General features: G+C 40.3%; 2 protein-coding genes across 2 annotated transcripts in view; one reads left to right on the forward strand and one right to left on the reverse strand.

Annotated features, from left to right (window-relative positions):
- Positions 1-9,841, forward strand: part of LOC139661893 (uncharacterized) — a 57,081-nt gene extending 47,240 nt beyond the window's left edge. Inside the window, 8 exon segments of the mRNA XM_071540465.1 lie at positions 998-2,775; positions 2,879-3,052; positions 4,181-4,354; positions 5,883-6,056; positions 8,019-8,192; positions 8,357-8,530; positions 8,650-8,696; positions 8,929-9,841. Coding sequence (XP_071396566.1) covers positions 998-2,775; positions 2,879-3,052; positions 4,181-4,354; positions 5,883-6,056; positions 8,019-8,192; positions 8,357-8,530; positions 8,650-8,696; positions 8,929-9,482 — 3,249 coding nt within the window. The 3' untranslated portion in view covers positions 9,483-9,841.
- Positions 9,842-11,796: 1,955 nt separating this feature from the next.
- LOC139661895 (gastrula zinc finger protein XlCGF8.2DB-like) lies at positions 11,797-15,612 on the reverse strand. Its single transcript, XM_071540469.1, is given in 3 exon segments — positions 11,797-12,446; positions 12,675-12,890; positions 15,327-15,612. Coding segments are annotated over 3 exon segments (1,059 nt in total). The 5' UTR covers positions 15,520-15,612.
- Positions 15,613-18,399: the final 2,787 nt, after the last annotated feature.

The raw sequence follows: 18,399 nt of genomic DNA on the forward strand, positions 1-18,399 counted from the left end.
GGCGTCGTGTTGTTGGCTTGAAATTCAGGAGAGTTTTCTTCCACTGTTACACTAATAGAAGTGTGGAATAGTTATGGCAATGCACAGTCCATTATTGATTATTTGGTTGAAAATGCCTACTGATAAAAGCTGCAACAAGAATTATCCTCTCAGGTGGAAAAATGTACCGGTCGCAAGAAATAAAATCCTTGTAGGCTAGCCTACATATTAACAGAACATAGGCTATGGTTTTGGAAATGTTAGCCTAACTGAATATAACTGGCCACAGATCATATCGACAGCCAATAGTCGCCGTCAGTCGCTGTTTAATAACAAAGATAATTTAAAATCGCCCCAATTTTGCATTTTGTGTAATGAAAACTGGATTTTTTTGTGTTTGACTCACTATATGAAAATCCGTAATAAGGAAACAACACAAAATTATATTTTGAGGACAAAATTAAATGGAAAATGGCTTATTTCCATTTTTAAAACGTTACAAACATTGATAATAAAAAAAAGACCCGTTTTTCATTTTCCGATTTTCATTTCAGAATAGGAAATCGATTGAGACGAAGGTACACAGATTGTTAGGCAGACCAAGACCAAGTGCCGAACTACCCCCACCCATCTGATGCTTCAACAACAACTGCCAACAACTTTGTGTGTTGACAGTTTATTTGTAATGCTATAAATGTTGAAAACTATGTTTTCCTCAGAGATGGTCCAGTGCAATATGTTCTATTTAAGATTACAGGACAGCACTCCTTCATGTATGTTCATTTGCCGCACAGACGTTTTGGGCCAGACGCCCTTCTTTAGTGTGCAAAGTGGAAATTAAAATGGTGATGACAATGTTCCCCTGGTCAGAATCTGATTGTCCACAAACCAGTAATGAGCTGAATAGATGCCATGGTGTTGGGAAATGTATATTTAACAAGAAATACTACTCATATTTACTGTTATATCCTCTCATTGATATCATCTGTTCTTTATTCATTCAGAGACTCTTGTGGAGTGCCAGCGTAGACTCAAATCCTACCTGAAGAAGAAGTTTCAGCATTTATTTGAGGGGATCGCAAAATCAGGAAAGTCAACACTTCTGAATCAGATCTATACAGAGCTCTACATCATAGAGGAAGAGACTGGAGAAGTCAACAATGAACATGAGGTCAGACAGATTGAAACAGCATCCAGAACACCAGTGAGACCGGAAAATACAATCAAAAGTAAAGATATCTTTCAACCCTTACCTGACCAAGATAAATCGATCAGAATATTGATGACAAAGGGAGTGGCTGGCATTGGGAAAACAGTCTTAACACAGAAGTTCACTCTAGACTGGGCTGAAGACAAAGCCAACCAGGATATACAGTTCACATTTCCATTTACTTTCCGAGAGCTGAATCTACTGAAAGGGAAAAAGTTCAGCTTGGTGAAACTTCTTCATCACTTCTTTATTGAGACCAAAGAAGCAGGAATCTGCAGGTTTGACGAGTTCCAGGTTGTGTTCATCTTTGACGGTCTGGATGAGTGTCGACTTCCTCTAGACTTCCAGAACAACGAGATCTGGACTGATGTTACAGAGTCAACCTCAGTGGATGTGCTGCTGACAAACCTCATCAAGGGGAAACTGCTTCCCTCTGCTCGCCTCTGGATAACCACACGACCTGCAGCAGCCAATCAGATCCCTCCTGAGTGTGTTGACCTGGTGACAGAGGTGAGAGGCTTCACTGACCCACAGAAGGAGGAGTATTTCAGGAAGAGATTCGGAGATAAGGAGCAGGCCAGCAGAATCATCTCCCACATCAAGACTTCACGAAGCCTCCACATCATGTGCCACATCCCAGTCTTCTGCTGGATCACTGCTACAGTTCTGAAGCATGTGTTGAAAACCAGTGAGAGAGGAGACCTGCCCAAGACCCTGACTGAGATGTACATCCACTTCCTGGTGGTTCAGTCCAAGATGAAGAACGTCAAGTATCATGGGAGAGCTGAGACAGATCCACACTGGAATACAGAGAGCAAGAAGATGATTCTCTCTCTGGGAAAACTGGCTTTTGACCAGCTGGAGAAAGGCAACCTGATCTTCTACGAAGCCGACCTGACAGAGTGTGGCATTGATATCAGAGCAGCCTCAGTGTACTCAGGAGTGTTCACACAGATATTTAAAGAGGAGTGTGGGCTGTACCAGGACAAGGTGTTCTGCTTTGTCCATCTGAGCATTCAGGAGTTTCTGGCTGCTGTTTATGTCATCGTCTCATTCATCGACTCTGGTGTCAATCGGCTGTCAGAAGCCTCCAGGTGGTCTAAACTATTCAGAGTCAAATCTGCAGTAAAATACCTCTACGAGTGTGCTGTGGACAAAGCCTTAAAGAGTCCAAATGGACACCTGGACTTGTTCCTACGCTTCCTCCTGGGTCTTTCACTGGAGACCAATCAGACTCTCCTACGAGGCCTGCTGACACAGACAGGAAGCAGCTCACACGCCAATCAGGAAACAGTCCAGTACATCAAGAAGAAGATCAGGGAGAATCCATCTCCAGAGAGAAGCATCAATCTGTTCCACTGTCTGAATGAGCTGAATGACCGTTCTCTAGTGGAGGAGATCCAACAGTACCTGAGATCAGGAAGTCTCTCTACAGACAAACTCTCCCCTGCTCAGTGGTCGGCTCTGGTCTTCATCTTACTGTCATCAGAAAAAGAGCTGGATGTGTTTGACCTGAAGAAATACTCTGCTTCAGAGGAGGCTCTTCTGGGGCTGCTGCCAGTGGTCAAAGCCTCCAATAAATCTTTGTAGGTAATAGGTACCTTTGTAGGTAAATACATTAAATATTGTCTCATGTACAGGAGTGAAAAAAAACAAATGTTTTCAAGGTTTTTTCTAATCTTTCTTCAGGCTGAGTGTCTGTAAGCTATCAGAGAGAAGCTGTGAAGCTCTGGCCTCAGTTCTCAGCTCCCAGTCCTCTAGTCTGAGAGAGCTGGACCTGAGTAACAACAACCTGCAGGATTCAGGAGTGAAGCTGCTCTCTGCTGGACTGGAGAGTCCACCATGTCGACTGGAAACGCTAAGGTAAGATCAATTTACAGTTTTTCTCATTTCATTTGACACATTTCTCTACTAAGGCCCACGCTTTCAAAACAGTCACTCTCAGGTCAGTATTCCTGAATCTGCATAGGGTGACAGGTATCAGGACTTCAATTTAACTTAAAATAGTTTGGGATTTTTACAGAATGTGTTTTATTCTGATCCATATTCATACACATTTTCAAGACATATATATATATATATGTCTTGAAAAAGGTCCTTGTGATGGAAACGTTGACTCTTTTTAAATAAATCAATGCAGAGGTGATAATTGTGTGCGGGAACTGACTTTTTTTCTTTGGAACTGGATTTTCGGGGCAATTGATTCCCTGCACCACAAAAAGAGACAAAGCAAGTGGTGTGCGTGTTGTTTTCAACTCATCCCAAATTCATACACAGCCATGAACCTGGCAGAGCATCTAGGAGACATGGAGATAGAGACAGACACAAACAGAGAGGCAACTATGGGGAGGACAGATGGCCAGGTCCATCACAGATCATATATCCCCAATTTTATCATCTTTCCACTGGCTACCTGCTCATATAGAATTAATACTAAGATTTCACTGAATTTGGCTAGTTTTGGCCCTGAGTTACACTGCAGACCTCTTAGTTCCCTAAGAGCTGGAAGGCAAGCTGAGATCTTCAGGTCCTTCTGACTGGCACTCAGTCTAAACTCAAGACTAAAGGTGATTACACTTTTGCCATCAGCACCTCTAGACTCTGGAATGCCTTCTTGAGGAACTTAATATCATCTTTTAAAACACTTTAAATCTGCTTTATAGATCTTAATATTCTTCTTTTTGTAAAACATAACATAGAATGTGCCATTTGGTGGATGTATTAATCCAAATCACCTTACAGTACCATGTGTTTATACTGTACATTTTTAACATCTGTGACTCCAGTGGAAATCAAACCAATATCCCTGGCATTGTTAGTGCTAGACCCAATTCAGTGAGCTACAGCACCATGCAAAGTACACTGTAAACTCTGCTTTTAGATAAGGGCTACATAAATAAACATTCTTATTATTTGATAGAAAAAACACAGATAACCTTTGCATTAAAATAAAAGAGAATAACATTTTCATATCTTTTCATGTCCATTGAGGCTGAGTGGCTGCAAGCTGTCAGAGAGAAGCTGTGAAGCTCTGGCCTCAGTTCTCAGCTCCCAGTCCTCTAGTCTGAGAGAGCTGGACCTGAGTAACAACGACCTGCAGGATTCAGGAGTGAAGCTGCTCTCTGCTGGACTGGAGAGTCCACACTGTAGACTGGAGACTCTCAGGTAAGATTAGATTCTGATGTTTTTGTGGATAGTATAACATCACATGCTGTTTTTTATGCCTGTGTGTTCTGTTTCTTGCATTATTTGTGTTCATATAAATCTTATTAATTTTGTATGGTATAAACCCTGTATGATAAAAATGTGATTTTGTGTTGTGTTCCTAGTTTTTGCTACCTTCACAATTGATGTTCACAATTTTGTCACTTGCTTCACTGGAGAGCTTTACGTACCTCCAGTTTGCTGGGAGTGCTGCTCTCGAATACACACCCAGGGGGTCAAAGCAATCTCCAAGAGTTGAACCCAAAAAGTGATTAACAGACGTCCTTTCAACTCAAAAGTACCCACACTGCCATTACACTTGCCTTTAAATGGCTGTGATTGAACAAGTATCACATCAGTTCTAATCTTCCATGTGATATTTTTCAGTATTGCTCACACACTTCCTTGTTTACTTTGCTGGCTGCCGGTCCTCTACTGCATTCACGTCATATCGGAAGAAACGGAAGAATGGGATTTCGTTACTTCAGCTTAAAAGAGAGCGTGTTTTACTCATTGCTACGCCCACATCCAAAATCATTTGTATTTATTATTAATTCAAATTCAGTCATAAAGGAACTAAAGCAGATATTTTTTATCGCTTTTTGGGTTCAAGTGTAGGAGATTGCATTGACTCTCTGGGTGCAGAAGAGCAGCACTTCCAGCAAATGCTCTACAGTGAAGATAGATTTTCTTTTTGAAGACCATCAAACATCATGATGGCATAAAATAGGAAAATATGGCCCAGGTTGAAAATAACAAGAATTAGAGTGAGCGAACAGGATTAGAGCATAACGTTTGAGCTCTGAAACATAAAATGTTCTCTGGCCAAATGTACTTGAGTAAAACACTGAACCCCTTCCCGCTCACTGACAGTGAGTCGCTCTAGAAAGATAAACAACTAATAAAGGAAAATGTTTTTATTGATTTGGTAAGGTTGAATCAAAACAGCCTTGCAGAGAAATGCTGTCAGGAGCTGTCATCAGTTCTCTGCTCCCAGTCCTCTAGACTGAGAGAGCTGGGCCTGAGTAACAATGACCTGCAGGATTCAGGAGTGAAGCTGCTCTCTGCTGGACTGGGGAGTCCACAATGTAGACTGGAAACTCTCAGGTAAGATCAGACTATGACGGTTTTGTGTAACAATGCTGTAACTATAACATTGCATGCTGTTTTTGATGTGTTCTGTTTTTTTTACTATTTGTGATCATTTAAATTTTCTACATTGATTGAACAAAAACATTTTGTATTGTATAAATCCTGTATGATAAAAATGTATTGTGTTGTATTGCTCTTCTATTCTACGCTGTTCCTTTAATTCTGTTAAAGGGTGCACAGGATTAAAGCATCATATTTTTGAGCTCTGAAACAAAATGTTCCTGTCCAAATGTACTTGAGTAAGACACTGAACCCCTTCCTGCTCTCTGACAGTGAGTTGCTCTGGAAAGCTTAACACCTAAAATATAAAGGAAAATGTTTCTATTAATTTTGTCAGGATTAATCAAAACAAGCTCACAGAGAAATGCTGTCAGGAGCTGTCATCAGTCCTCAGCTCCCAGTCCTCTAGTCTGAAAGAGCTGGACCTGAGTAACAACGAACTGCAGGATTCAGGAGTGAAGCTGCTCTCTGCTGGACTGGAGAGTCCACACTGTAGACTGGAAAAGCTAAGGTAAGATCAATAGCTTAGTTTTAAAGGGGGGGTGTTTAGGGAACAGTCCCCAGTGCGGGTCAGAAGCTTATCTGACCTGGAATGGTCTCCCAAGGAGGAAGTCCATCACCCACTCAATAAGACCAGGATTTAGTTGCATGTCCCTGAGTTTCTGCCCATGTGCAGCATATGGCTGTATGGTGCTCAAAGTCTGCACTTTAACCTAATAGTCATTCTTTCATTTCAAATCCAATGTATATAACATTCTTAAATTCTTAAAACACAAAATGTAGAACTCTGGACTGAAAATGAACATAATCAGTTTTGAAAAGAAAACATGACCCACCTGAAAGGTATTACATTATCGATAAAACTGTTATTACAATATCAGTCAGGACATTTTATTACATTATTGGGTTTTATTATATTGAAGTGAGACCATAGCTCTGTTATCACTGATCTTTTCAACAAAAAAAGTTTAAAATGTTTCACAGGAGTAACAGAGGGAACACCATTGACAAGGCTATCAATAGTGGATGAACTAATGAACGATTCCTTTAAGTTGCACACACACTGCATAGAATTGGTAATGCAATGGAGCTTGTGAGATAGGTTGCTTACTCTTGAACTTGCTGCTATACTGAATAGCCCTCAAAAGAGACCTATTCTAATTGGCTAACATGTATTATAATGGGCCAATCACAGAATCATCACAGTAGAGGTCTTCACGGGTCTACCTGGACCCTAGGATCCGAGACCCGACCCTGGACCCGTACGGGTTCGGGTCCACGTTTTATTATGGTCAATCATGTCCGGGACAGGTCCCATTCTATTACCGCGGGTCCCGGGTCTGTTTATCATTATGTGTAATACCCGAGTGGATCCGAGAAGACCCGTGATTAGCACTAATCACGTGACGAGACGAGGAACGCACGGAAGCGCTGTGTAACTTGTGTGATGATCAGGCTGACCTAGGATCAGATTACAAGAGCAAAACTAAGGTGAAAAAATTGTTGAACAGCGGCAGCGAGTTGGAGCGGAGGAAAGACGCAAGATGGATACCTTCTTCACTGAGGTGAAAAATAAGCTAAAAACTATTGTTTTAATCATCCATTTAACATGCAATTTAATTTCCTTGTCACTTAGCCTATTGTAGGCTACGTAGCCAAGTAGCTGCTAGATTCCATTATGGAGTCTCACTGCCATCTACTGGACAAACTGTAGTATAACGGCACAATTTGGCAACTTGGAAACTTGGCTGTTATTTTGATCTCCTTTTATTAGGCTACCATATGTTGTATCCGACATGATAAATGTTTTTTTAGCAGTAGAACAGCATTTTTAGTAGCAATTTTAATTATCAGGTTTGTCGGGTCCATAAAATGGACGGGTCTCGGGTCTCTCTCCTCTCGGACATGCACCAGGTCGGGTCTGTAATATCTCGGGCAAAAACGGGTCGGTGTATATATATATTTTTAAAAATAATCGGGTCCAATCGGATCTCGGAACGAATTTCCCGGGTCCATTAGGGTTCGGGTCCATCATCAGACCTCTACATCACAGTGTTATTAAATGTAATGACAAACACAAAGTTTTTAGCAAGTTTCAAAGTGTTATTGTTTTTTTTATTTTTATATATCATATATTTTACTGTTCTTATTTTTGGCTTTGTGTAATACACAGCATATGGCATTATCCAAATCACCCTACAGTGTGAATAAATCCTACCATGTGTGAATAAATTTCTAGCATTGGTGACCCAAGTGGAAATCAAAGCAGTATCCCTGGCATTGTTTGGGCTGCGCTCAGCTTAGTGAGCTACAGCTCCGTGCAAAGTGCACTGTAACCTCTGCTTTTAGATAAGGGCTACATTAAGGTTTGTTAGTAGTAGTAATAATATGAAAGAAGTGACCAAAAACACAGACAATAATGACATTAAAATATAAGAGAATAACATTTTCATATCTTTCCATGTCCATTGAGGCTGAGTGTCTGTCAGCTGTCAGAGAGAAGCTGTGAAGCTCTGGCCTCAGGTCTCAGCCCCCAGTCCTGTAGTTTGAGAGAGCTGGACCTGAGTAACAACGACCTGCAGGATTCAGGAGTGAAGCTGCTCTCTGCTGGACTGGGGAGTCCACACTGTAGACTGGAGACTCTCAGGTCAGGATTCCTCAACCTGGTCAACATATGACCATTTAAATCCTGCTTTACACTGCTTGCCACTGCAAGGTCTGGTTACTCAACATTTCTGACGATTAATTTCATAGTTGTATACTAAAAACTATAAAATATAAACATGTAGCTTGTATTGTGTGTGTGTTCAGGCTGTCTGGCTGTCTGCTCACAGAGGAAGGCTGTGCTTCTCTGGCCTCAGCTCTGAGCTCCAACCCCTCCCATCTGAGAGAGCTGGACCTGAGCTACAATCATCCAGGAGCCTCAGGAGTGAAGCTGCTCTCTGCTGGACTGGAGGATCCACACTGGAGACTGGACTCTCTCAGGTATGGAGAGGCAACGTTTGCTAGAAGTCACACTGAGAAGCTGAGTTTTTTTCAAAGAGATAATGCTGGTCTGACTTTTGTTTATCCTCGACCCCCCTCCCCCATCGCCCTCTCTTCAGTCTGGACCATGGTGGAGTGTGGAGGTTGAAATCAGGTCCGAAGAAGTGTAAGTGTGTATTTAGTTTTATTCATGAAAACAAAGCAGCACACATTCAATTTCTATTTAAATAGACAGCTCATGTATGTCAAATCTATTCATTCAAATATTACTAAAAAATACTAAAAAAAAACATGGTTGACAAAATGTGTTATCATGAAACTGTTAAATAATTAACAGGTCATCAAATAATAAACACAACAGGTCTATTACATCAGAAACTGCTTGTTCTCTCCATCAGATGCCTGTGAACTCACACTGGACCCAAACACAGCACACAGAAAGCTTTCTCTGTCTGAAGACAACAGAAAAGTGACAGAGGTGAGAGAGAAGCAGCCATATCCTGATCACCCAGAGAGATTTGACCACTGGGAACAGGTGCTGTGTGGAAATGGTCTTACTGGTCGCCATTACTGGGAGATAAAGTGGCAAGGAGAGGTTCATATAGGAGTGACTTACAGAGGAATCAGAAGGAAAGGAAGGGATGATGACTACAGGCTTGGAAATAATGAAAAGTCCTGGAGTCTGATCTGCTATGGTGATGGTTACTCTGTTTATTACTCTGCCTGTCACAATAACAGAGTACCACACATGCATATCCCCCCGTGCTCCGAGTCTGACAGAGTAGCAGTGTATCTGGACTGGCCTGCTGGCTCTCTGTCCTTCTACAGAGTTTCCTCTGACTCACTGATCCACCTCCACACCTTCCACTCCACATTCACTGAACCCCTCTACCCTGGGTTTAGGTTTGAGCTGTTTGGTTCCTCAGTGTCTCTGTGTCAGATAGAGGAGTAGAGTCGCCTCCTGTGTAGAGAAACACACTGCTGACCAAAGACAGCTGCTGAAATGATAGTTCACTCTGTACAAGATCACACACACACATTAAATGTTAAAGTGATAATATTAATGTTTATATTTTATATTGGCTTACAGCTCATTTTACTTTAACCAAAATGATCCATTACTGTAAATAGAGTGTATTCCATGTTTGCAGTATGTAACCTGAACATGATTTTAATATCACACGTCTTTTTTTTTCTGGAAAACGAAATGAATGAAATATTAAACCAGACAGAATCCAGTTATTGTTAAATTCTTAAAGTATGCTCTTGATGATTGATTGACAGGTTAAAATATATTTCTTTTGCATCTGTTTCATTTTGTATTTTATTCTCATCTCATCATTTCAAGCTTAACATATACCTTGTTAGAAACAAATGAGAAAAAACTAAAGGCATGAATTCCCCAAAGAAAAAGCACTTTGACAAAGGCCAGTTCTTCCTGATAAACGGTACTGATAGTCGCCATTATAATAAAGGCTTTTTACATTTTTGTACCTGCAGATGGAGTGCCGTGGTTTTTCTTTGGGGAATTCATGCCTTTATTTTTTCTCATTTGTTTCTACGTGACTGGCAAGAAATATCCCTAGTATATTAGGTATTTTACCCACCAACCACTGAGCACCTTTTTCTTTTGCCGTGTTCTACCTCAGATCCATGAAGCGCTCCTTCCTCATTCTTTTTTCAAGATGTTAAAAATTTGTTTTTCCAAATAATTCAAAATATCTCAAAAGTTTTCCAGGCAAACCCTGAGGGTCCTTTGGCAATTTGTAGAGTATGGTTAGATGGACATGAGTACCAAGTTTCATGTAAATCAGACAAACGGTGTGGGAGATACAGCCCTTTAAACATTTTATTTTTGACCTTTAATTATAGCGCCACCATCTGGCCGATGGGGGTCATATTTCTTGTGGATCTAATTGAAGCCATACTAGATCATGGTGCAAAGTTTCATGGCTCTACAATTTACCATCTCACGGGAAAGTGAGCCCAAAGACAATTAATAATAAAAAGGTATCAGTACAAAATTAATTAATTCATTAATGTATTGTAAAGTGTATGGAGTATAAATCTCCATAATTGCCTAAACAATTCTCATATAATTCAATATAATTGGATATATCTCACCCATTGGTGAGATATGGGTCCAAATAGCACGGACTTGAATTTAATCAGTTACTTAATAATAGTTATAATAATCATAAACACATCAAAATCAATACAGTTCTTCCTCTAGAGGTCATCAATTCCTATACGAAATTTGAAAAGATTCTTATAAAAACAAGTTATCACGATATAATAAAACTTGAATGGTACAACAGTACAAATAGGCTAACTGTGAGTGAGTGAATGCCTCCTAATGGCCACTAGGGAGCACATAGGCTAACTATTGCTCCTATGACAAGGCTGATAACTCTGCAGCCCAGAGAAGGGGGCGGGTCTTGAAGATCTTCAAAAAATGTCCGGACCTTCCTTGGTCAAAGAGCTTCATCAGACGCCTGACGGTGTGTTTTCAATAGCAATATATGACAATATTGATGTTCTTCTCATTGAAACGCATGGACATATGATGTAAAATAAAAATCTAATGTAGCAAATAACATTCTCTAAATTTCAGATCTTATTTTGAGAGACTTTATTTGCGTTTTATCATTACTTTAAAACAGAACGGTGCATCACAACTTGATCGATGTGATCGATGATATCATAATATGAATTAAATTACTGCCCAGCCCAGTATTAAGTGACCTGTAACTGAGTGAAATGAAACTGACATGGGAATGTCAGTTTATTGTGGCGTTACTGCTGAACAATTCAGCTCAACCAGCAGCTCTGCAGCTTCACCAGCATACTTATGGCTTCTGACATGTGAAGGCTGACTAAAATTCTACCACAAATACTGCAGCTGTAGGGTTTCTCTCCTGTATGGACTCTTATGTGGATCTTCAGATAAACCCTCTGACTAAAATGTTAACTACAAACTGGACAACTAAATGGTTTTCCCTGTGTGAACTAATGTGCATCTTCACATACAACATTTTTCATTAAACGTTTCCCGCAGGTTGAGTGTGTGGACTCTCATGTGTCTCTGAAAATGTCCTTTATCACTAAAATTTTCATTTTCATTTTCATGTGTAAACTTAATGTTCCACTGTGACTGAACATTTTACCACAAGTTTGAGTTTCTTTATTTATATAGCTCTTTATCACATGCATGTCTCAAAGTGCTTTACAGAGAATGAGCCTAGCTACATCTAACTAATCAGCAATCAACCATAGAACTGAATTATATAATTAATACACACAAACACACAGACTGAACAATTAAATGGTCACTCTCCTGTGTGGACTCTCATGTGTCTCTTCAAGTTTCTTTTATGACCAATACTTTTACCACAGACTGAACAATTGAATGGTTTCTCTCCTGTGTGGACTCTCATGTGTGTCATCAATTGTACTTTATAACCAAAACTTTTACCACAGACTGAGCAATTAAATGGTTTCTCTCCTGTGTGGACTCTCATGTGTGTCGTCAAGTGTTTATTCTGAGTAAAACTTTTACCACAAACTGAGCAATTAAATGGTTTCTCTCCTGTGTGGATTCTCATGTGTGTCGTCAAGTGTCCTTTATAACCAAAACTTTTACCACAGACTGAGCAATTAAATGGTTTCTCTCCTGTGTGGATTCTCATGTGTGCAGTCAAATCTCCTCTATAACCAAAACTTTTACCACAGACTGAGCAATTAAATGGTTTCTCTCCTGTGTGGACTCTCATGTGAATCAGCACAGTTCCCTTGCGGTCAAATCTTTTACCACAAACTGAGCAACTAAAGCGTTTCTTCCCAAGTACTTCACTGTTTTGCCATGAGTCTGAACCTGGCTGAGGTTCACTAGTTTCCATCCAATCATCATCACTGTCTTGAGGTGCAGGTTCAGAAGAGTCTGAAGTCTTGCCATCACTAGTTGGTTGTAAGTCACTAGCTGGATCTAAGTTCCTGGCTGGTTCTGATACTCCACAGTCCTCTCCATCAGCTTCTGTTTTCATCTGTTCAGTTGAGCTGCTGGCTAGAGGCTCTGCCTCTCTGTTCTCCTCAGTTTGGCTTTGATGAAGCTGTGAGGACTGAGGTTTCTCTTCATCATCTTCACTCTTCACAGGGACAGGAGTGAGTGGGAACTTGGTGATATCAGCCTCCTCCAGCCCTTGAAGCTGCTCTCCCTCCTGACTGGTCCAGAGTTCCTCCTGTTCCTCTTTAATGTGTGGGGGCTCTGGGTCCTCCTGGTCCAGACTGGAGCTCCATTCCTGCTGTTCAGGGGGAACCTCTTCTTTACTGACCAACAGCTGCTGGAGGTCTGGAGGTACAGCTGAAATACAGACATATTCACATTAAGGAAAACTGTGACTGTAAGCACAGACCAAATATCTAACTCTAAGTAATCCAAAATAAGCATCTCCCGGCTGATCATCTTAATTAACAGTACTTGGTGTTCCACTGACAAAATGGAAATGGCCGATGCAAGTAACATTAACGCTGATTTAGTTGTTTATAGGATTTTATCAAGTAACAGCAACAGTGTTACATTCCCTTCAATACGACTGAACGGCAGTCGGCTGGTAGTGTTTTCACCGGAACAACTGGGAAAGCAAAGCATTCTGTGAAGGGCTAAAATTCAGTATAAAGATAACTGGCCCATTCACCTCTAGAGCAATAATTATAAAAAAGGTAAAGATTTAAATTATTGGTAAAAAATAATGTCTGTTTTCCCACTATAACTATATAAACATCCAAAATGATAACTATAACTATATTTTTGGTTCCATTCCAGAGCAAAAAAAAGAAATACTTGCATAAGTGATGTTATATCATCATCAAACCTTATCTAGCCCATACCTACATGATCAGATGATATTTAACTTGCCTATAAGCCCACAGAAAAAAAAAATGCACACACACACACACACACACACACAGTATATATGTACAAATAATGCTGATACTATATATAATACACATCAACATGGGGGAATGAATGAACAGATAATGAAAATAGGCACCAGGGGGAGCCACCTACATGGAGGCAATTATAAAAAGGGCTTTAAATCAAATTCCTAATTTAAACCAGATGGAGACATGGTATTGAGTGAGTGGACCGAAACAATATCAGCCATACTGTAATACTGTGGCATTTGTAGAACAGTGTCACATACTTTACTTCTCCATCAGAGGGGTGAAGATTTCCAGAAAGTTTCACTCTGCCCTACTTAAATAACCAAACCAACTATGCTTTATCCAATATCTTTACATTTTTTACAGTGTGAAAAAGACTTGACTTGAGACTATTGTGTATGTTTCGAATGTGTGTCTTAGACACTTTATACTACAAATGTCACAGTTTTACAGTATGGCTGAATTTGAGGGCCTGCCATGACTTTTCTTAAACATCTTGGGCCTAAATGTTAGTGTGTAGTGAAAGTCCACGGCTGCAGTGTTGGATTCAATCAGAATGCTGACATGAGGCCCGCTAGGTCAGGAGTTGGGCAGGTTTGTGCGTACGCAGTTTGGAGAGTACATTTTTCTCTAAATGTTGCATCTCATAAGAAAATCCCAGCAAACATTTCGACGTCGATCAGAGGTCTAATCAACGTTGGTCCTGGAGGTCGACTCGATGACTAGAGGGGCTGATATTAAAGTTTTTCTGACGTCGGTCTTTCGACCCACGTCGTTTCAACGGCTCATAGACGACATCAGTCCACGTCGTTTCAGCGTTTTATAGATGACATTTCAACCTACATAAAACCTACATGTAATTTTAAGCGAAGCCACTAAATACCTACATAATTATGAAAGAATATAGAATTAAGCTAAATTTCAAATCTTTCGATGATTCCTTGTAGTTTTTTTTAATGGAATACTTTAAATCTTTAACCCATTTAGAGCATAGAGAAAGCATAAATACATTACATAATACACTTCAACAAAAGACAACATTCAGAATATAAAGAAAACACAAAAAACACAGAGCGAAGCCGAGGAGCGTCCACAGAGCCGCAGCTCAGCCTGCTATTGGTCCATAATCGGCGACCTGTCAATCACTAGCAAACCAACCACCGACAGTTATATCGCGTTAATGACACAATTATTTCGAAACCCGCCGTGAAATTTGCTACTGAGAGAATGTATTGACTTTATATTTCGAGTGAGAAGTTGGATTGTGGTCAAATTCACTTGCAGGGGGTTTGGAGTCTTTTTGGAGTCGGCCCCTAGCGGACGTTAGAGGAATCGCAGCCTGCCGCCACTTCCTTATTGGCCTAAAAATACACCCAAACAAATGATAGCCCCGCCCTCAAAGTCGCACATAGGATGATCCGTTTCCATCAAAAGAGTGATTACACAGAGAGGGGCTAAATTAAAAGAATAAAGCACTTTCTAAGCAAGGGAACGTTTGATTTGTTGTTGTTTAATGGTTGTATAGGCTACTAGTGCATATGGCAAGATAGCCCCGTTGGGACGGACACCACGCTGCGTGGATGTCAGTCCCGAGTCCAAATCCTTGCTGGCAGAACTTTGTCATCCGTTAGGCAAGGTTTCCAGACCGAGACGGACATCCACGCAGTGTGGTGTCAGTCCCGACGGGGCTAATGGCAAGATAAATGCATCATTAGCCGTTAGAATATGTTTTTTTTCAAAAATCACGAAAACGCGTTTGACCTCCCTATCCTATATAAAGCAGGGCGTGGACAATGTTCCCACAACAGGAATATCAGGAGTAATGTGAAAATAACATTTAAATGTCTCAAACCTGCTCTGTGTAACCGCACTTCAGGATTTAAAACAGCGTCCAGCAGCTTTCGTTGTCGGTCGATCTCCTCTTTTGAACGAGAAGCTTCCTCCTCGTACTCTGCTATCGTTCTTTCAAACAGCCCAAATATCTCTTCAACAGCCGCAGTTAGTCGCTGGTTCACCAACGCTCTCAGCTTTTGGACTTTAGACATTTTCACACAGTGACAGGAACTTTTCCTCCTGAACGTTTTACTGACAAACTTTGTCCTTCAAAGCTCCAATAGCTTCACAGCTAAACCATTCATCTGAATCCATAAGAGAGAGGAGCTTCTTCCGCTCTGACGGAGCCTCGGCTCCAGTTTATATATCCGTGATAGTTTCATCCATACATACAGAGTGTTCTGGTTGGTAATTAAAGTTGTATACTATACTCATGAAAGGAAAAAAATGGGAAGTAATACTCCACTCAACAATGTTTGCACACATCGACCACCATCTTGCGCGACGTCAGAAAGCTTCTTCTTCTCCTCGATTTTCGGCAGCGTAAACACTTCCAGATGTATTACTGCCACCCACTGGTCCAAAAACTCACTTGACTATAAGAGTCAGTCAAAAAGATTCTGAGCTTGCGAAATGATTTTTGCAAATAATTTGAGACTTGCAGTTGTATATCACCATTTGTGAACATGTGAAACAATTTTGAAATGAATGTATTTGAATGTGTAAAGAAGATTTAAGCAAACAAAAATGTGCAGAAAAGATTTGTAGTTGTAAACAACATTTTGTGAATGTGTAAATAACACTCGCAAACAAAGAAAATAATGTTATTACAAGCATGTAATGGATCCTTAAAATACTGCTTCTTATTTTTTAAGCACTACAAATTCAGTTTGGTAGTTGCATTAAAAATAAATCCATACTACTGAGTGAGCTTTGTGTAAAATTATTTGCGGCCAAATGGAGTTTGATAATTATAGAAAGGATTTATGTGACATCTTGTGTGTTGTGTTTTTTAAGGTAACCATCAACATGCTGCAGTGCAGAGAGGCTTCAGGCACCAGGCTGGCCATGGGAACAAAGACTGTGAACAAAGTGGATGAAATAAATTAAGCCTCAAAACCTGAACTCTGGTGTTGACTCTTGTCATTTTTTCTTATAACTCTGCTTGCTAAAAACCTAACAACATCTGTATTGGCTTCTGTTTGTTTATCAGTTGATATTGGTTAATACTGGGGAGGCAGGATGGGTGGGTATAGAAACTTTGTTTTGTTTTCAATAGGCTATATTGTGGTTTCTTTCAGTCTGTTAATTACATCAATGAATACTACAAAACTTATAATAATAATAATAATAATAATAATAATAATACTATGTGTTATTGTTGTTAGTGTGTGTTAGTGTGTGTAGTCTTATCATGAAATGGTCCCAATTTATCTGTAAATAGATGGATAGGCATGCCAGGAGCTTCTCACTGGAGTTGGTGGGGGAAAACTACGAGGTGGCAACCCTGTCACTGGTCTGTCCCGCTTGGAGGTCACGCCCACTTGGAGGTGAGCTATACATACTTGGGTTTGACCAGAGGGCAAGAGCCATGCGCCCCCTGATTGGATAGTAAAACCCACTCCCTGATTGGATAGTCAAAAGAGTAGTGTTCATTCCTCGTTGATCCACGTTTATCTACGAGATAAATCAGACTATACTAACTTTCCTGATTGAATTAAGTGATAATTTTAGTAAAGCTTTGCATCAACTCTCAGCAGAAAGACATGGAAAATGTTTCAGGCTGGTTGGTGGTCAGCAGAGAGAGATGACTGGAGCTTCTGACTTCTCTAACTTTTACTTATTAACAGATTAAAGTAAACTGGTTCTTAAAATAACTTTTGAAACAGTCTTCGGCGATGTTAACATTAAAAAAAGGAGGTTCAACTTCAGAGTAGGCTATGCAGCTTGTAGAGAGGCAGAACGACAAAGAGTACAAAGCAGTGAGATTTGAATCTCCGCTCCTAAGTCTTGTTGGTCTTGATGTTTCATATTGGCATTTATGGCCTATGGAGCACGGGTTGTAAAGCTCTTGGTTTCCTAAGTTTGTATCGGCCTCGTATATGGAGCTCAGGGCGTGAGGCACACAAGGGAACAATACGGCAGTCCATAGAGGACATACATAAAACATTTTTTTGTCTTTTTTTATGTCAAGATAACGACTTAATTATCTCATTATCACGGCAAAACGAAATTTCTCGTCATACAAGTTATTTTTTCACGTGACTTACCCTGACAGCTGGAACTGCTGCAAACTGCCTCGACACATAACGTGGCGCCTTTCAGCAGCCTGGAGCAGGGTGGTGCTAGACTGCTTTGATTAGGGGCAGGAACTACGGAGCCCCTTTGGGGTCACCTGGAAAAAAGCGATGTGGAAATCCATACCCTCGGATTTGTAAACCGTACCCTCCTTGATGAGCTCTAGATGCGTTACACTGCCAGAAAAAACGTAAAACAAGACTTCTGGTTTCTGCGTTTAGCCTTCAAAGAGTATTTGATGTCATAATAATAATGGAAAATGCCATAATATGTGCCATTTACAACTATAATTAGACTAGATTGGACACTGCACAGGTCACCTTTCATTGCTACTGAACAAGTTATATGTCAAAACACTCCTACAGACCTGAGACAGTGATTTCCATAGATTTTCTCCTAAGTACACTAGAATCCTTCAAAAACAAACCAGGAAAGCAGTTATTAGTGTGGTGTTCAAAAACACAAAATGTTGCTTTTAAAGGGTGAATGCATAATGCACAATGCGATTAAATTCAAATTAATTGGTTTAAAACTGTGTTTCTGCACGATAAAACTATTGCGCTTTTATTTTGAAGGTTAAAAGTCCAAACCAGAAGTCTTGTTTTGGCCAGTGTAACGCGTCTAGAGCTCATCAAGGACCTGGATAGCGAATGGACACGGATTCCAAATCTGAGGGCACGATTTACTAATCCGTGGGTATGGATTTCCACGGATTTCCTTTTTTTTTTTCAGGTGACCCCAGGGGGGCTCCGTAACAAACACTCATGGATTGCATGAAATGATTACATGAAACA

Source organism: Centroberyx affinis, unplaced genomic scaffold (assembly GCF_046629955.1).
Source record: "Centroberyx affinis isolate AG114_WGS23_722 - 3 ecotype Tasmania unplaced genomic scaffold, CSIRO-AGI_Caff_v1 ptg003642l_1, whole genome shotgun sequence".
Taxonomy (NCBI): domain Eukaryota; kingdom Metazoa; phylum Chordata; class Actinopteri; order Beryciformes; family Berycidae; genus Centroberyx; species Centroberyx affinis.